The sequence below is a fragment of the Cervus elaphus genome, chromosome 26, assembly GCF_910594005.1.
Source record: "Cervus elaphus chromosome 26, mCerEla1.1, whole genome shotgun sequence".
In the NCBI taxonomy this organism is placed as follows: Eukaryota; Metazoa; Chordata; class Mammalia; order Artiodactyla; family Cervidae; genus Cervus; species Cervus elaphus.
The window spans coordinates 41,670,522-41,690,689 of NC_057840.1; the positions used below are offsets into that span (position 1 = coordinate 41,670,522).

Consider the following 20,168-nt stretch of genomic DNA (forward strand, 5'->3'; position numbering starts at 1 on the left):
CTCCAGAGGGGCGTCAGTTAGCTGGGACGAAAACCCCACCTTCTTGAGTGAGATTGCTCAAGTTCTGATTCAGAGATAATCGTCAAAGAGGAAATGTTGGTGGTTCTTCTCTTCCTTATCATTCTCAAACACTCTCCTAAATGTGATTAGGCAGATGGGACTTACTTAAACCAAAGTCACTCAGTTCCCATTTTCTCTAATTGGAAGCATTTCACAGAAAAAGCCAGGCTGCCAGATAGATATGTGAGACATTTCTTAGCTGAAGGCGGGGGAATTCTGCAGATAACTAGGGACTCTGAGAGCAGGATTGAGGATGTTTGCTTAAATCCAACAACGGGAATTAATTTACAAACTCAACAGACCGTGCTATGGAATCTATTCAACACTCAAGTCTGAGGGAACGCCTCCCAAATTTGTCTAGCCGATCTTCGCTCATCCTCCACAGTGGAGTGCTTCTGGAGCCAGCCAGAGGAGCTCCCATGGCCTTCTCTTTGCTCCCGAGAAGGGCTGGAGCCATCACTGCAGGAGGTCCCACCTTCCTGCTGGCCATGGAGGGAGGGGCAGACAGGGTTTCAAAAAGGAAGCAAGCAAAGTCCACCCAGGAACGAACAGTGGGACAACATGATGTGGAAATCCTGAAACTGGAAATGTCAACGAGAATGGCCAAAGATGGAAGACATCAACCCCTGTGGACAAGAGTCCTCCAGGCAGAGGTCGGCACGAGAAGCCTGGGTGCAGGCCCCCTGTGTCCTTCGAGTCCCGATTGGGATACCTCCCTTCCTGTGGGTTTTGATTTTGTGGTTTGTTTGCCTTCCTGCATTACTTTTGCTTGTTTGGTTGGTTTTAGTCATGATGGGTTGAAAGACGTTAAAGAAGGAAGGGAGCTTCTACGGTATCTCAGCAATCATCTCTGGACATGGAGATTACAAATTTTGCTCAGAATTCATTAAATGAGTAAAACATATAAATATTTCCTGTACTGCTTTGTTTCTCAAGAAAGGAATTTACTTCTTCCCCTAAAAAAGAAGCCAAATCTGGGACCCAGAGTCACACAGGAGCCTGAGTCTCCCCTGAGGAAGTACGGGGACCCATGTGGCATGGTCAAACAGCAGAGGGTCCCCTACTGTCTTCCTGGGGAGCCTGCCTGGTGTCTCTCAACGGGTCTCCAGGGGTCTGTGGCTCAACAGATGAATGGTGGTCATTTCCTGTTACACAGACTTTAAGTGAGAGATAACTTGTTTTAAGTTGTTCCGCCATATTTATTGGGCTTCCCAGGTGGCCCAGTGGTAAAGAGTCTGCCTGCCAATGCAGGAGCTGTGGGAGGTGGGGATTCGATCCCTGGGTCGGGAAGATCCCCTGGAGGAGGAAATGGAAACCTACTCCAGTATTCTTGCCTGGGAAATCCCATGGACAGAGAAGCCTGGCGGGCTACAGTCTGTGGGGTCATCGCAAGGGGTTGGACACAAATGAGTGACTGAACGCACATGCAGCCATATTTATTGGGAATTTGCCACCAACTCTTGTCTGTATTGTTAATCTACTCTGTGCTGCTATTTGACTTGGTACAACATTATAGTTATTCTAAAGTCAGCATAGTAACACTTCATAGTGATCAAAACCCTTCCTTCAGACTTTTAGGTGACTGATGCTCAAACAAGGCTGATGGGGAAGCCCTGGGGGGCATCTCAGGCAGTGCTTTGCTTCTGTCTCTGTCAGGGCAGGGGCTGTGTCTTAGTACAAAAGCAATACTCTCTCCACATTGCCTGGCGTGTAGGGGCATCCAGTTAAGGCTGGTTAAAGAAATGAATTCCTCTAGGGGACATCCATGAGTATAGAGCACATGTGGCCTTGACTCTGCCGCTGAGGGTGACGGAGGTCCCCAAGTGGTGGCAGACTCACTAGCTGGGTTCATCCAAGTGTTGGCCTGGAGTCAGGAGGGAGGAGGAAGCGGGGTCATGTTCCCACCGGGGGGCCTTTATGGGAAGGGAGGTACTTCCTACACAGCACTGAGTCTGGTTTTCTCTGCGGTCTGCCTCGAAAGTCCCACTAATAGTGTGACCAGTGGAGAGAAGTCTATTTCGGCTGCCCCAGTAGAGGGACTCTATAGACAGTTTTTACAAGAGTTCAGGCAAAGGCCCTGAACAGAGGGAGGAAGTGGCCAGGAAGCCTTTTGGCTGGTCCCCCGGAGTCCTTCTCTTATTTACCGGTGTCCACAAGCCCGGAGAGAAATACCTTGTCTGAAGCTGCTCGGGGGATTCCTCACTGCTAGTGTTAGTGATGAGCCCGTCTCCCCCCAACCAACAGGAAGTGGGGTGCCGTGCCCGTGGTCATTAGTGATGCTATGGGGGAAAAGAAACGCTTTCACTCCTTCACGTCTTCCTCAGAGCTGTATGTTTCACATTGTATAACTAGCTTTTTCTTAACAGGAAGAAAACTACTCTGAGTGAGAACTGGTTCTCCCTTCTGGAATCTCCAGACCGCTGCATCCTTTTTCGAGGTTGCCTGTCAGGGTGGCTGTGTCCTAGTACGCACTGCTCAACGCTGCCTGGATGTCAGAGCCACCTAGGGGCCTTGAAATGATCCCAGGGCCCTGGTTGGACCCAGGCCAACTTCTCGAGAATCTTTGGACTCAGGTATCCATATCTTTAAAAGCCCCTCAAGGAGTTCTGAGGTGAAGCCAGACTGCTTAGAGTCTAATGGCAGTCCTCACAGGTAAAAGCTTTGATGAAGAAAAAGTCCAAAGATTTCTTTTAATTGGAAAAAGTAAATTTTTCATAGTCTTATAACTCAAAAGCTACTGAAGGGATTTTCCCCCACTCCCTGAACTTTCCATTAATGAAAAACAAAACAAATTTATACTGAAAACAATAATGAGAAGATTCAGCCCAAAGTAGAATTTTCCAGAAAGTTATGGGCAAGTGAAGAAAACCAAAGACTATCACTGAAGAAAAAAAAAAAAGCTTTTACAGGAATTTCCTTTTAAATTTGCTTGCAATGAGTGTCTTCTTTCAAAGGTGAATAAACAGCTTTTGCCAAAAAGCCCCACCTCTGGCTGTTGCTAAGAAGCTCATTGTTAAGGGATGGAAATGCCCAGGGCAGAGTTAACTCAATCTGACTCAACGTGGGTTTTTTTTTTTTTACAAGTCTTTTTTTTTTTTTTTAATTAAGAAATTAACAAAATTTTAACAGTAAGAGCGCAAGTGGGTTACAAAATGACTAGCAGCTAAATGACTGGTTGAAAAGAATTCTCTTGACAGCTAGGACGGATGGCTCATCTCACAAACACAACTTTCTAAAGACTATATCAACCCGATCTGCTGGCAAAAGAAATGTCTCCAGTTAGTTAGATAATAACATTCTGGCTAGTCCTGAATTACCCTGATGGGAGCAGAAGAGAGACACAGGACCTAACACTCACCGAGCCTGCCCCAGAGCATCAGACAATTGTTCATCCTTTGCTTTGTTTTAATCTAGCACAAAACAGTGACCTTGCTGATGGTTAAGGACTAGCTTTCCCTTGGGCTTCCCCTATGGCTCAGCCGGTGAACACTCTGCCTAGCAATGCAGCAAACACAGGAGACGCATGTTCAATCCCTGGGTCAGGAAGATCCCTTGGAGGAGGAAATGGCAACCTGCTCCAGTATTCTTGCCTAGAAAAACTCCATGGACAGAGGAGCCTGGAGGGCTACAGTCCAACGGGTTGCAAAGAGTCGGACATGACTAAGCACGTAGCTTTCCCTTGCTGCTGCTGCTACTAAGTCGCTTCAGTCGTGTCCGACCCTGTGCAACCCCATAGATGGCAGCCCACCAGGCCCCTCCGTCCCTGGGATTCTCCAGGCAAGAATACTGGAGTGGGTTGCCATTTCCTTCTCCAATGCATGCATGCATGCTAAGTCACTTCAGTCATGTCCGACTCCATGCGACCCCACAGACGGCAGCCCACCAGGATCCTCTGTCCACAGGATTCTCTAGGCAAGAATACTGGAGTGGGGCTGCCATTTCCTTCTCCAGAGCTTCCCCTTAGCTGGAGGATAAAGCAACGATCCCTCAGGCTGACAGCTGAGCCCTTTCATAGTGAGGTCACATGGTGCCTTTCCCACCCAGCGCCCCACTCTGCCTCCTGCGGGGCCAGTGTCCCTAAAGCCTCTCTAGTGAACAGATTCAACAAGTGAGAGCCCGAAACAGTCTTCTGGACTCTTCCGGTGACTGTTTTTCTGCCGCCACCAGGGTCTTCCTACGGGCTAGGCATTTCGCAGACTGGCCAATCAGCGCCTTGCCACAATCACCAGGTGGGAATCATTACCCTCTTTTCCTTAAAATCTCATGGCGCTTTTGTAGTCTCCTCCTTCAGATACCAAGGCTTATTTTCCCAATACAAATAACACCTTTTCACTATCGAAGTACCTCCTGAGGTTGGGGTGTCGGGAGATGCTTATCCTGTGGGTCACCCTGGTTTCTTTGGACACTCATGACTGAGCACAAACGTTTGTGGGGGACCCGGAGCAGAGTGGTCCAGGGCCAGGCCAGGCAGGAACTGCCCCGTGGGGTGGGAGGAGGGGGCATTCCTCGACGATATCTCCGCCACATGGCTGAACTCAGTGTGGGGTCACGGCCATGGCCGTGATGGAGGGAACTTACGAAACAGCGAGAAAGACAGAGGCAGAACCCAGTTCACCCCCCTCTGACATGGCTGGTGTTCTGTACAGGACGGTGCTCTGTGCCTCTGAACGCTCACTTCTCTTCCCTCTGTTGAAACGCCCCTCCCTCCTCTCGAAGGTCCAACCTGCCTGTCCCTGCAAGGCTGAGCTCAGATGCTAGTGGCTCCCCAACCCAAATCCTCCCCCTGTTTCCACGGAGCTCTGCTCAATGTCATGGGACAGCCTGGGTGGGAGGGGAGTTTGCGGGAGAATGGATACCTGTATAGGTGTGGCTGAGTCCCTTCGCTGTTCACCTGAAACTATGACAACACTGTGTGTTAACTGGCTATATCCCAATACAAAATAAAAGGTTAAAAAAAAGCAACAGAAAAGCAAATCCTACCCCCTTTCTCTGGACTTGAGGTTAATTGCCTGCAGTGGGTTGAATTGTGGCCCCTCCCCCAACAGTCTAAGTCCTAACCCCCTGTACCTGTGCAGGTGACCTCGTACGGAAAACAGTCTCTGCAAATGTAACTCAGGTAAGGATTTTGGAGGTGAGATCACCCCAGAGTAGGGTGGGCCCCAAATCCAGTGAAGGGCATCCTCATAAGAGAGGACCTGTGAGGACGGAGGCAGAGGCTGAACTCATGCCTGGAACACCAAGGACCGCCCGCGTCCCCAGAGTCAGGAGGGCAGCTGGAGCGGCTCTTCCTCAGTCTGCAGATGCAGTCGACCCTGCCGATGCTGCAGCTTTGGACTCTGACCTCCAGAACAGCGAGAAAATAAATATCTGTTGTTTCAAGCCATCCAGTCTGTGCCGATCTGTAACTGTAGCCTCAGGAAACCAAGATGCGCCCACCATCCCACCTGACTCTTTCTTTGTTGTTGTTCGTTCACTAAGTCACGTCCAACTCTTTGCAACCCCATGGATGGCAGCATGCCAGGCTTCCTTGTCCTTCACAATCTCCTAGAATTTGCTCAAACTCATGTCCATTGAATTGGGGATGCTGTCCAACCATCTCATCCTCTGTCATCCCCTTCTCCTCTTGCCTTCAATCTTTCCCAGCATCAGGGTCCTTTCCAGTGAGTCGGCTCTTCGTATCAGGTGGCTACAGTATTGGAGCTTCAGCTTCAGCATCAGTCCTTCCAATGAATATTCAGGACTTATTCCCTTTAGGATGGACTGGTTTGTGATCTCTTTCCTGTTCAAGGGACTCTCAAGAGTCTTCTCCAATACCACAGTTCAAAAGCATCAATTCATCAGCATTCAGCTTTCTTTATGGCCCAACTCTCACATCCATACATGACTACTGGAAAAACCATAACTTTGACTAGATAGACCTTTGTTGACCAAGTGATGTCTCTGCTTTTTAATTCGCTGTCTAGGTTTTCTAGGATTCCTTCTTGAGACCCATCAATTGGCCTCCATGTTTCACCTCTCACATCCATGGCTGCGTTCTCCTACCGGATCCAGCTTGATTATCCCTGGGTGTCTGGGTGTGCCTCCAGCAGAGCTGGGGCAGGCGTGTGAGGGTATGAGCACAGAACAACTCACACTCCTGAAGGGGACCAGCACGGCATGCAGCAAAGCCTAGCCTCCATGGCTGCTCATCCCCCCCATGGCAGGGGGACAGCCCGATTCTGCCCCAGCCCTGAGGACTCTTTGTTGCTTCAGGACTTTGGGGTGTCCTCACCCCGTCTCTCTGGTCCACGCCAGGCAAGCACTGGGTGAGAAGCACCTTCCTGGTGCTCCCCGTCATCCTCACTGTCAACTCGACCCACCACTCAGGTGATCTCACCAGGGCCTGACTTCACCAGGCTTATAGCTCCCTGGGGTCAGAGGTCACACCTTATCCACCTGTGAATTTCCTTATCCTGGTACTGAGGACATATTGATAGTCACTGTGTATCTTCTAACGCCCTTAAGGATTTGGTCTCTGGTCATTTTGTCCTATCTGTTTGTTTGGCCTGCCCTGTCCCCATCAACTTTCCCACTGCAGACACTCAGCCCTCAGAAGGAGCCACTCTGCTAACACCTTGACCTTGACCTTCAAGCCTCCAGAACTGTGCAACAGTAGCTCGCTGTTGTTTGAGCCCTGCAGTCTGGGGCGCTTTGTGACACAGCCGGAGCTGACCAGTACCTCCCCGTAGTTCAGATCGCTCAGCCTCTCCCTTCACGTATGCTGTTTCCTTTGGTCGGAATGTCCCTCTATATCACTGGTGTGAAATCCTTGACTTTCACTAAGCACAACTATGTGGCAGGCTCTGGGCAAGGAGGTTTCTGGTATTTCCTCATTTAATTTTCATAACAGCATGGTATCTGGAAACTTCCTTTTCATAAAAAGAAGCATTGCATGTGCAGGTTGACCCACAGGGGTGTTATATCAATAAATAGAGTTCTTCTGGGCAAACGAAAGACAGCGGTGTAAGATTTCGTAACATCCCGGTGACCACACTGCAGGGGCTGGTCAAAGCGCATGTCCATCCTCGGGCACCTAGTCCAGTGTGACACGGAGGACCTAGTGGTCACCTGATAGAGGATGGCATGGGACTTCCAACGTTAGCAAGAGAAACAGTTTTGTGCATGACTTAGAGGAAGTTTCTGGAAAAAGAAAGTCTGTCTGTGAAGCCCGGTTTGAAAGACTCTTACCTCATCTGAGACTCGGGCTTGTGTGTCAGAAGGGAAGTGTATGTCAAGTGGTTACAACAGAGCTGGGCACGTAGTGAGTGCTAAGTAACTGCTGGCGCTTAGTCTTCTTTGAAGACCCCTCCCAAGGTTGTGCACCAGAAACATTAACTTTGACTCCTACCTCATACATGTGAGCTGCTCCTATAAAGTTTATAGGGCCGCAGTTACCTCCTGCAAGCATAAAACATGAACCACTTTTCTAGAGGACTGTAGCAAGTAAAGGAGGCTGACGTAACACCAGCCATTTCCTGCCCAAGCCCTGAGCCTCTGGCTACAGAGTTGGCAGGACCCAGTACCCTGACAGAGGTGCCCAGTGAGCGTCTCTATCCTTACATGCCCCTACTTTTTAGGTGTAAACGGTCCCTTCCAAGGCTGCAAAGGGAACCCTCTCCTCGACCCCTTTGGAGGTGTGTACCTGTTCTATATCACACAACCGAACTCCACACTGGGCCGCGAAGTGGTTTGCCAGAACAAGCTGAAACAAGTAGGGAGGTTTGTTAGAAAGTTTCTGGAGTCACCCCCGAGTGGCTGAGATCAGACGCCTTGAGGAATGATTCCAATCTTATCAACTGTCCTGGCAACGAAGCCCACATTCCCTGACTCAGATTTTCCCCACCGAGAAAAAACAGTGAGAGGCTGGCGTAGGTATCCACGCGCCTGCCGAGTGTGCAGGATGTCATCTGAGCAGAATCATTTCTCAATCCTCCAGACTCCGTGTGTGGCAACCCCTGCCCATCCTCATAATTCCGTCCAGCAGCTAAGGTCACCTCCTGTCCAGGTGAGGGAACCGAGGCTGGGGAATGTGGGAGGATCTGCCATGGAAAATAGGCAGGAAAAGACTGGCCCGGGATCCTAACCTAGGTCTCCTCGGATTGGGATTCCAGCCCCATAGAGCTTCTTGGGCTTCCCAGGTGGTGCAAGTGGTAAAGTACCCGCCTGCCCATGCAGGAGATGGTAACAGACGCAGGTTCGATCCCTGGGTCTGGAAGATCCCCTGGAGGAGGAAATGGCAACCCGCTCCAGTATTCTTGCCTGGAGAATCCCCATGGACACAGCATCCTGGTGGGCTACCGTCCACGGGGTCGCAGAGAGTCAGACACGACGGAAGCGACCGAGCACATGGGCAGGCTTCTCAGGCCGGCGAACCCGAGTCAGAACCTGAGTCAGAACCCGAGTCAGGCACCGTCCAGAGAAGGAAGGACAAGACTGATGGTGAGCACTGAGGGTCCCACACACACGCTCTCTCCAGCTGTCCGGAGTTCCTTGTTCGAAATCTGGTTTTGGTGCGGGTGTGTATAAAGCCTGAGACTTTACTTACCCCATGGGCTCTGAGTGCTATTCACCTGGGTCTCTAAGTCAGATGGTTCCTGCCAGCCAACCGAGGGCGCAGCTGAGTTTGGATGGTGAGCGCAGATGAAGATGGTGTTGAGGAATCCCCGGGGAAGAGCAGGACGATTCAGTTCACTTCAACACTAATTTTTTGAGTGCTATCATGTGCCAGGCGCAGTGGCCAACAGCAAACCCTGGGCTGGGCTGGACTACCCGATTCCGTGCAGGGTGATGATTCAAGGACACCCAGCCCTGCATGTGGATTGTGAGGGTCAACGGGGTGAAGAACGTGGGAGACAAAGTGGACCTTTTCTAGGTTACCTTCTAGTCCCACAGGAAGGAACGAGCCTTGCCCTTCCTGAGGCTTCAGTCTCTTGGACACAGCTGACATGGACACTCATTCCCAATGCCAAGAAGGAGAAGTTATAATAATGCTTATGTTTGTATCATCATTCTTGCAGCGCTTTTATATATGTGAGAATTCCGTGACGCATAAAGGCATTTGGAGAGGATGGTGTGTAAGAAGGAAATTAACACCCCCATCAACCCTGCTGTGAGCAGAAAACTAAGGTTGCTCTGAGTCTTCTCATGAAAGACTGGGACAGCAAGCCGCTTTTGTTCCCACACCGAACCTCCTATGTGATACTCTTACTCATGGGGTTCCCGGCTCACAAACGTGCTTTAAGGAAAAGAAGTACTATTATTTGTGTAATAAATCTTTTTGAGGGAAATAAACCTAACTGGTAGCCTGAGTCCTCGAATCGGTAGTGAATGACCAGCACTCAGCTGTCTCTCTTCCTTTCTCATCTTTGCTCACAACCTACGTATTTCTTTAAAAGCAACTGATTTGGATGAAATGCAGGAAAAAGCCAAAACAGACTCTGAGGCAGCCTGCTGCTAATAATAATGTAGATTCCCCCTGCTTGCTCCTGGAGGGGACAAATTTTCACTTTCTGATTTGCTGTAACAGCTGTGAGTTTATTAAAGGACCAGGCCTTCCTGTGGATCTTAGGGTTGAAAACCTGCTGCTGAACTTGGTGGTACTTACGGAAACTCGGTGACACAAGGCTTCGAGGCCATCGTAAAGAAGACGGTGTTTCCTCCCCTGGGGGTGAGGCGGGCAGCCTCATCTTTGTCCAGCTCTTCCTCGCTGTCACAGGAGACCACCCCCAGCTCAGACAGCGGCAGCTTCTGTTCGAATCTGTAGCTCGTGGAAGACCTGGATAAAAGCAAGTGAGAATCTGGTTTGTCTTCTCTGTTTGACTCGGGAATGCTCCTGTGAACACGCGCCAGGTTAAGCCAGCGGCCTCGTAAGACCTGAGCATCCCCAGGTCAGAGGCGGGGTCCTCTTGCCTTCTTTGCTGTCATCTGGTTAGCCGTCCATCCAGGATCCAGACAGTACTCAGAAAGAAAGATTGAGCACTAGCAAAACTTTCTGTGGATCATTTCTGAGGAAGCAGCTGTCAGTGGGTCTGATTCGACAAGGCGCCCACTGGCACAAATGCCTTGAGATTCCCCCAGGTCCCCAGTTCCAAGCGGAGACTAGGTCTGTGCTGGAGGTTTGGCACAGAAGCAGAGATACAGCGTCAGTAGAGTTGAGTGGGTGCCATCCCCATCTCAGCCCCCAACTCATACATTGACATTCTCAGTGGCCAAGGGTTTTGATCAATAAAAGCCATGATAATAGATGGGGCCTTTTGTCTTCATCGTTTTTCTGTGGTAAGTGCCAAAAGTCAGCAGGACATGTCAAAGGACATTTCCTCTTGCCTCATTTTAAGAGATTCCCAGCTTTATTGTAAGAATAAATAAAAAGCACCATATGGTAGATCAAAAGAAAAGCTTAAGGCCAGGCAGATAGTAGGCACTTAATAATGAAAAGAAAAAATTACAAAAAAGAAATGGAATTTAGCAGGCACTTTGAAGGATGAATAAGGTACGGCTTAGTGTTGAGACATTCCCTCCTGACAAGAACAAACTTGAAAGTCTCCCCTTCAATCTTAGTGGCCACCCGTGTACCACAACATCGTTATTGTCAGGCAGGGGAGAAAAGACATTCTGGACGTGCAGGAAACATTCACCCTAAAAGCAAGATATGTCTGGACTTCTGGACCCTTATCAAGCTCTTTCTTTCTATGAAGCTCCTAACTGCAATTCACCAGGAGAACTGGGGGCAGAAAAGAACCATGGCTTTGGCAGGGAGGGATGAAGTTGAGAGCCAAGGGTGGGGAGTGGTCCTCATCGCTCCTGATTTAGGAGAGGAGGACCACTTTATCTGGATGTAGCTCTCAACTGAATATAAGAATAATAGCCAGTGCAAAACACGGGCCCATAAATATCACTTAACCTCAGCATATTTTCAAAACATTTCAAGCATCTCAGAGGTACAGGGCAGTGCTAACACAGAACAGCAAACTTTGATAATAGCAGGCGTGGGGACGGCTTCTGATTGGTGGGGAGGGAGAGGTGGATGGCAGGGGAGAGGGTAGGGACAAGGTCACTGTAGCAATTCTCTCATTTTTCCAGAGATTAACATAAGGCCTTGTGCTGGCCATCTGGACAAAGTCCAGTTACTCTGTAGGGCAGGCTGACCTGTCAGTCTTAAATATATTTGTAACAACAATTTTCTGCTTGAAATAATAAACAAGAACTACAGTTGCATTTAGTTCCCGTCTCTCACATTGCCACCAGGGTACCTCTGGTTATTCGCAAGCAGAGATTTAGGGCAGGAGGCTGGCAGCACCCTCAGGTCCCAAGGAAGATGCTGCCCTACATTTTTCTGTGATTTTTTTTTTAATCATCGTGTAAATTCATTCTCCTTAAAGATTTCACCCTTACTGGGAGATCACAGACTGATCTTGGGGAGAAAACAGACATCAACGTCTTCCTCCTAAATCTATGTTTGTGAGAGCCGGAGCACACAAAGGACCAGATTTTGATATAACGGCTGTCTTCAGCATCTTCTCCCCCAGCATGTTTTTGTTGCCAAGGAAGATTGTCTTGGCATGCTCTTTGCAAGAAGCACAGGACTTCCCAGAGTGGCGCTAGTGGTAAAGAACCTGCCTACCAATGCAGGAGATGTAAACAGATGCGGGTTCGGTCCCTGGGTCTGGAAGATCCCCTGGAGGAGGGAGGGCAAGGCAGTCCGCTCCAGTATTCTTGCCTGGAGAATCCCATGGACAGAGGAACCTGGCGGGCTACAGTCCATGGGGTCGCAGAGAGTCAGACACAACTGAAGTGACTTAGCACGCACTGCAAGAAGCGAATCTCTGGCCTGTCAACAAGACACGCTGAGACAGCACTCACACCCCAGAGACGGCCCGATTCCTCTATGACTTGAAACTTTGAAAGATATGTTGTCAACACCTGCCAGATGCTCTCCCAGCTCCTGTTTTATCCCCAGCCCGTGTTTTCCGATTTCTTCGCGATGGAGGCAGCCTGGCTTATTTTGTGTTTGTCTGCCTCGTTTTGGCTTCCCTGTAGGTGACTCTGCAAACTACAAGCCAAATATATGACTTCTCCCTTTTCTACAAACTCAGTTGACAGCAGGGGCCCAAGGACACATCAACCCAGCAAGATGTTACATTTTCCGTTCACACGAGGGAAAATGCAAATCAAGAAATGGTCAATGCAAGTGCTCCGGCCTGGTGCACTGGGAAGACCCAGAGGAATCGGGTGGAGAGGGAGGTGGGAGGGGGGATCGGGATTGGGAATACATGTAAATCCATGGCTGATTCATATCAATGTATGACAAAACCCACTGGGAAAAAAAAAAAAAAAGAAATGGTCAATGTCTTTTTCTACTGGGAGACAGAGTGGGGTGTTTAATCCCCACCAAATCAGCCCTTGGCTTTATCTTTTTATTTTTTTTTTGGACTTTGTTTCTATTTTTGCCAAGAGAGGAGATGAAAACATAAACTGTGAAATATGATTACAAAGTAGTGACATGGGTGTCAGAAGTGACCCAGGAGACTACCATCTTGTTTGCGGCTATACTTGCTATGTGGTTGTTAAAGCAATAGAGTCCAATCGGAGGAGTGCAAGGGGCAGGGCCTTTCTGCGAGGGGCTTATGCGCGCTGGGTGGTGTGGCCAAGCTCTCTGAAGTGCCCAAGCTCTTGTCTCACTCCGAGAGGGTGATGAAATCAGGTAGAGTGGACTCAATGTGTTGTGCTGTGTCTTCAACTGATAGGCAGCTCAGAGCCCTGGAAGAGCTGCTTTCATCATCTCCTGGAAGGACAGCCCTGCTACTCCTAGGACAAGCTTTTGTATCCTCAAGAGTAGGGGAGTGTGCCATGAGAGGTCCTCTCTCTGCCGAGACGAGCTGGTAGTGTGGATGGCTACACTGTCTGGTGAGAGGCTGAGAAATTCAGAGAAGTCAAAGCTCCCAGTCCCTCAGGCTAGGGAGATAAATTAAAAACATGGATCACCTACAAGGTCTCATTAGGTGAGGCTGGTGAAACAACATGGGGAATGCCTATGTAGCTGGGAAGAAAAGGAGAGCCAAGTGAACTGGGTTCACCTTCTCAGTTAATGGATGTGATTGTGCTAGCCCATTGGGTTTCTTCAAGCCATGCTGTTTCTGCCTTAGCCAGTACCCATGGGTCAGGAATCTCAAGACTACGTCTGATAACACGTCTAGACTTTTTTGCTTCTTCCTCTTGCCCCGAAATTTAAAGTCTTCTAGGAGATTGTTATAAGGGAGGAATGTGTCCCCAGGGGACCTGCTGAATTGGCACTTGAGATGGCCGTCTGACCAGTGGGGGTGCCAGGTGCCACAGAACCGAAAGGAAAAGAATCGTTGAAAATCCATCTCTAGGTCTCTGCCCCCCGTTCCTGGCACACAGCTCCTGACATCTTTGTAATTTCTTAAGTGCTAAGAGCATTTAGGAGAATATTGTAACTTTTAGTCTCTGATCCTGACTCCTGACAGAGTTCCTTGGAATTTCTTGGGTGATAAGAATGTCATTTTGTTTTCAAGAAGTCACTCTGGGTGGACTCTAGGATAGCTTCTGGGGATATTGGTCACCAGAAGGACCAAGCCATAATCAGAAACACGAGCTTTCGGGCTCACACCTTCATCCTCTGAGAAGGAAAGGAAGATGGAGCTTGAGTCAGTGATTGATCATGCCTATATGATGAAGCCTCCACAAAACCCTCAAAAATATGGTGTCTGGAAAGTTTACAGGTTGGTGACCACACCCGCAAGCTGGGAGGATGGTGCATCCCAACCCCACGGAGATAGATGCTTCTGTGCCCAGGACTCGTTTGGACCTCATCCTGTGGACCTCCTCACCTGTGCATGTGTGTGCTTAGTCATGTCCGACCCTTTGCAACCCAGGCTCCTCTGTCCATGGGATTCTCCAGGCAAGAATACTGGAGTGGGTTGCTATTTCCTTCTCCATGGGATCTTCCTGACCCAGAGATCAAACCCGCATCTCCTGTGTCTTCTGCATTGCAGGTGAATTCTTTACCCACTGAGCTATCGGCAAAGTCCCTTTCTCACAACCTTTATTCGATAATAAGTTGATGAATGTAAATAACTTCCTTGGGTTCTGTGAGTTGTTATAGCAAATGACTGAACCCGAGGAGGGGTTGTTGGAACCCAGATTTAAAGCACAGGTGACAACCCGGGATTTGTGACTGGCATCTGAAGTCCGGGGGGCCAGTTGGCGGAACTGAGCCTTTAATCTGTGGATCAGTCGCTAAGTCGGGTCCGACTCTTTTCGACCCCATGGACTGTAGCCTGCCAGGCTCCTCTGTCCATGGGATGCTCCACGCAAGAATACTGAAGTGAGTCATTTCCTTCTCCAGGGGATCTTCCTGACCGAGGGATCAAACCCGGTCTTCTGCATTGCAGGCAGAGATTCTTTGCCAACTGAGCTTTAGTCTGCACTAATTCCAGTTAGTGTCAGGACTGAAGTGAACTGTAGGTGCCCAGCTGGTGGAAAAACTCCACACATCGGATGTCAGAAGTATCATGTGGTAGCCCCATTACCACTGCCAGGCTGGGCTGGGTCAGTCACTGAGAGGAAACTTGTTTGCTCAACACCATGTGGGTGGGGGGAGCTCTATTTGGAACCCAGAGCATTTGGAGTTGTTCTTTAGTACTTTTATGTCCAGCGGAAAACTGTAGCAACTAAAAAAAAGAAAGAAAGAGAGAGAGAGGGCAGTGAGGATTCAGAGACCCCTTTGGAATGAGGGGCTGAGTCACTGTACCAGATAGAGGACTTCAACCAGCTGAAGCCTGAAGGAAGCCTCGCTGAGGCTGAAGGAAGCACAGAAGGAGCTATAGGGGAAGGAAGTTAAGTGTCTCAACCAGTTAGAGGGAGGGGGTACTGTTGGAACTATGTCTATTTTTTATGTGCTCCTTCTGCATGCATGTGTGTGCATATGCTAACATATTCCTTCTTCTCTGTCCTTCTCTTTGAACAGTGTTATTGGAAACCAACTTTACAATTCAGTCTTCAGGTAACATGATATTTGGGCGGGACTGTGACTGAATTTGAGGAATAATTACAGCTCTTGTCCGCATCTTATAGCTCTGCTTCTTTTGCTCCTCCCTTCCTGGCTGATGCTGAATGGACCAAATTTTCTTTTACTTCCTTATTTCCCTGTATAATTGTTTGCAAAGCATACATTAAAAAATTAGCCATCATCCACTACTTTTTAAAATTTAAACTTGACCTTATGTTTTTCTAACGAAATCTAAAGATGATTGGTATGTCTGTTCTTTTCTTGAACAAGTCAAGAATGACTTAACATCTGAGCTTCTCTTCCATCTTTTATGATATTATCATGTATTATACAGGGTCCCTCTTGATTTTAGTTTCACACACTCAGTTAGCTATTATAATTATCTGTACCAGTCAGTAACTATTTAGACTTGACAGTGCATTTGATGGACTTCTTTGGCCACTATTGTGTTTTGGGAGCTCCATCTTTCCTCTTGGATTCAATATCCTTCTTGCTAAAGTCTGCTGCTGCTGCTAAGTCGCTTCAGTCGTGTCAGACTCTGTGCGACCCCATAGACGGCAGCCCACCAGGCTCCCCAGTCCCTGGGATTGTCCAGGCAAGAACACTAGAGTGGATTGCCATTTCCTTCTCCAATGCAAGAAAGTGAAAAGTGAAAGTGAAGTTGCTCAGTGGTGTCCGACTCTTAACGACCCCATGGACTGTAGCCTACCAGGCTCCTCCATCCATGGGATTCTCCAGGCAAGAGTACTGGAGTGGGTTGCCAAATCCTTCTCCATTGCTGAAGTATACCTTTCAGTAATTTTTGTCAGCAAGACTCTGGGCGCTCGACTGTTAGACTTTATATGTCTGAAATTATCTGTATTTAACTTTTAACTTTGAATGGTAATTTAGCTAGAAATAAGATTCCTGTGACAATAACTGTTTTTCCCTGAGTATTTACTATAAAAGGTATTATTTATGGTCCTGGCATCTATTATTGCTTCTTAGAAATCCACTGTCAGCTAATTATTCCTTTGTAACTTGTCTGTTTTCTTCTAAAATAACTTTCTGATTTTTCTCTTTACCTTTACCTTTGATATTCTGCAGTTTTACTACCATACACTATCCTAGATTCATACAACTTGAAGATTCATATTTTTTCTCTCTTCTGGAAAAATTTCAGACACTTATTGGCTGACTATAGTCTCTAATTTTTTCAAAATTAATCTTCTTGTTCTAGAATTCTAATTAGGCAAGTTAGCCTTTCTCGTTCCACCCTTGTACCTTTTATACTTCACATTTTCTTTCTAAACCACATTCTAAGTGATTTCCTTAGTTCTATATTCTAATTCATTAATCTTTGTTTCAACTGTATGTAACTTTCTATTAAGCCTACCTTTTGAGGCTTCATATCCATTATTCTTGTTTCACTTGTATAACCTGAATTTTTAATCTATATTTTCCCTTCACACTCTTTCCTTGTATTTTAAATATGTTTAGATTGTTTTATGTCCTCCAGTTTTTGATGTGAAAATATTTTTATTTATATTTACTAACTGCCCCTTTTGGTAATTTGGTTCCTATTGTGATTTGGATTCTGAATATAGTTTTAGAAAAGGTTGTTTGCCATAGATGATACTGCTTATGGGAATATTCCTGTGGAGCTGTTTGGTGTTTTCTAGAAGCTTCTGGTAAAGCATCTACAGGTATCTTTAACCAGATGCCTCATTTCATAAAGCAAAATGGAGTCACATGCCTGTATGTCTATCCCAGGGCCAGTCACTCACAAAAAAGAGAGAAAGGCTTTAGACTGGTCAAGTCCGCCCCAGTTAAACTGAGGGTGGTTCAGCTTCCTCTTAGACATATGGGCTTAGAACTTCCTTGGCAGCCCAGTGGTTAAGACTCTGTGCTTCCAATACAATGGGCATGAGTTCGACCCCTGGTCAGCGAACCCAGATTCTGCATGTGGCGTGGTGCAGCCAAAAATAAACAAATAGCTAAGTTTTTTTTTTTTTTTAAGAAACATGGGCTTAGTGGGTGGAGCAGATTCCTGAACAAAATCAGAGTTCTAGTAGAAAGCAGGAAATGAGATATGTACACCTAAAACTAACACTCCCAAAGATTTCAAATTTTCAAAGACTCAAGAGTTAAGAATCCAGTACAGAAATTCCTCAAGGGCTGTTGAAAGGAAAGAGAGAGAAAGGATAATTAAAAACAAAACCAAACATGGTAAAGGGTGAATTTTGGCGAGACATATTTTGATGGAGCATCATTGATTATCTTCTCCACAACTGTCTCACATTTTCACAAAAGGCAAATTCTGTTTTTGTTGCCAGGTATGACGCAGCTCTAACATTCCACGACGTGCTTTTCTGTTGCTTTATCCTTCTTTTCACAAGAGAAAAAAAAAATGGGAATAAAAGCAATTCAACAAAGAAAATGTAAATAAAATGATGTCTAAATTTAGATGATAAAAATTTAGTGCTAACAGTAATTTTAACTAATCTGTGAGTACACTGCGATCCTTTGAAGGGATCAAAGTCATCTGAAGAAAGGAAAAGCTACATCCACATTATTGATGCAGGGCTGTGCTTGGCCCCTGGTCACACACGTAGTAGTTAAGTGACATGAGAGGGGACAGCGTGGCTGACTCCTGGCTCTAGCTTTATCGTCAGCCACTCAACTTTGGCATCAACTCTGCTGTGATTTCCTCGTGAAGCTAGGAAAAGAATAACAGAAGCAACTGGCCAAAGTGCCACAAAGTTTTGCTAAAACTGATCTACTTTCCTCTGTTCAATCAATTTTTGATAAGTGCCAGCCATATGTCAAAAACTATACTAAGTGTTGATGTGTCAGGGAATAAACAAAGCCTCTACCTTCAGTGGAGCCCACTGGAGATGAAAACACTGCATCAGACTTTTTTTTAAAAAATCTATGGGTATTTGAATTCTTCATTACTCATGAAGATATTTGCCACTTTGTTAAAAAGTAACAGCAACGCTGATCACAGTAGTAGGTGCTAAACTACCTGAAATTCAGCATCTTAGACCTCAGGCTCTCCATCTGCTTCTGCAACTTTTTCCTGCCATTCACTCATCCATTCAGTCAAGTGATGTCAGATAAAGTGGTAGAGGAGACATTTCTGCAAAAGAGACAATTCAGCTGAGAACTGAAGACTTATTGGGGGAATGAAGGTATTGTTACGAGTGAGGGGAGTGGTTGGCTGAGGTTAGAAGAATATTCCAGAGAAAGGGAGGAGCAAATGCAAAGAAACTGAGATGGGAAAGATCTTATTGGGTTGAGGAACCATGGTTCCCTTCCTGCGTGAAGCCATCGGGTACCCCAGCCTCAACATCCCCCACTTTTTCTAGGTCCCCATCCTCCGCTCAGGGAGGCTGGCTTTCTCCCTGGCCTTTCTTCGGCCTACTACCCCTCCATTGCATCTTTTCTCAGGCTTCCCAGGTGTTGCTAGTGGTCCTGCCTACTAACGCAGGAGACATAAGAGACGATCCCTGGGTCAGGAAGATCCCCTGGAGGAGGGCATGGCAACCCACTCCAGTATTCTTGCCTGGAGAATCCCAAGGACAGAGGATCCCAGTGGGCCACAGTCCATGGGGTCACAAAGAGTCAGATGCAACCACATATGCATCCTTTCTCTTGTCCCTCTGTCTCACATCCTTCCTTTTTTTTTTTTTGTTTTTATCATTTCCACATTTTCCCTAGCTTCTTATCAGTTCCCCCTTGAATTTTGGCTGCCCAGAATTTGGTTGTTTGGGTTGGAATGTTATTGTTCAACCTTGAAATCTACTGAGTCTGTGAACATGCTTGGAAGCATTGCCAGCTTTCCTATAAAACAACTTGTAAACATGACTCTGTAAAGTTTCAATGACCTCATGTGTAAACCCTATGAAAGAATCAGCCTGTGTTGAAGCTGAATTTGCAAGGCACGCTTTGCACACATTGTCTCATTTAATTCCAGCTCTGACTCACCGAGGAGGTGCTCTCATGAGGAAACCAAGGGTGCAAGGACTTTGCTAAAACCTGACGGCTAATACACAGGTGAGCTGAGACAGAAACCCAGGTTTTCTGACGCCAAATCGATCCTTTGCCTTCTGCACAGACAATACCATCTCCCTAAATAAACACCGCAGTTTCAGTTTCAACAACTACAGGACACCTTTCAAAGCTCACACTGAATAGGATTCTGAGTTCAGCTGATTTTTGAGACCTGAACTCTTGTTATTTATTTAGATCAATTGCCCTTCCAGATGGAATGGACAGAGCACCCAGGGACTGGCATAGCGTCTGGCACAGGGCTAAGTTTAACAAAAGCTTGTTGATAATAAAACACATTAATCCATTCCCAGCACCTCCAAGCCCATCCATGAGAATGAGTCATTAACTTATTTTCGATAGCAGCTTCTTGCTTTGGGAATCAAATTAAGCACTTTAAGTACTTTATGCCTCCAGCTCAAGTCAAATAAGGTCCTGACTGGTCCGTGGAACTATCACTGATCTCCATGGGAACTTCCTTTCAGGCCGGCGCTGGACAGGCAGAGAGGGGCGTGAAGAGCTGATTCCAGAAGAGCTGAGGAAGGGAAATGGACAGGATTCTAATGCTGAAACCTTCAGGGATCACTGCGCACAGCGATGCAGTTTATGGCCTGTGCTTAAAGGAAACGTTTCCCAGATCTATGGCTCTTAGGGCACCTTTTGGAGCTTTTCAAAGTCGGGCCGTAGTTCCTCTGAAGATGTGGCTGTTGCAGGGAAATGATGCTGCCATGGGGGACTTTTCTCAAAAGCAATTGGAGGCGAGATTCCTGGACTCAGAAGAGAAGGGAGCGGTGCTGGGGGACACAGGAAATGTCTTGGCCTCTGCTGAGCCTCAGGGGCCCCGTCAGAGGCGCTGGCCTTGCAGGTTCTGCTGCCTGCGCGCTCCGAGGGAAGTGGTCCCTGAGCAACAGCAGCTCGGCCCACTCCACGGCGAGTGGGAGGACCGGAAAAGCCAAACCGCAGAGTGGGCTTCCCGCCGCGGGCGCCGGGGGCCTCTGTCCTTTCACTC

At 47.4% G+C, this 20,168-nt stretch overlaps 1 protein-coding gene across 1 annotated transcript in view; it reads right to left on the minus strand.

The window, feature by feature from the left end:
• The window catches only part of LOC122684341 (T cell activation RhoGTPase activating protein), an 86,725-nt gene that overhangs the window by 24,875 nt on the left and 41,682 nt on the right, over nucleotides 1-20,168 (minus strand). Inside the window, exon 4 of the mRNA XM_043888400.1 lies at nucleotides 9,704-9,874. Coding sequence (XP_043744335.1) covers nucleotides 9,704-9,874 — 171 coding nt within the window. The remainder of the gene's footprint in view (nucleotides 1-9,703; nucleotides 9,875-20,168) is intronic.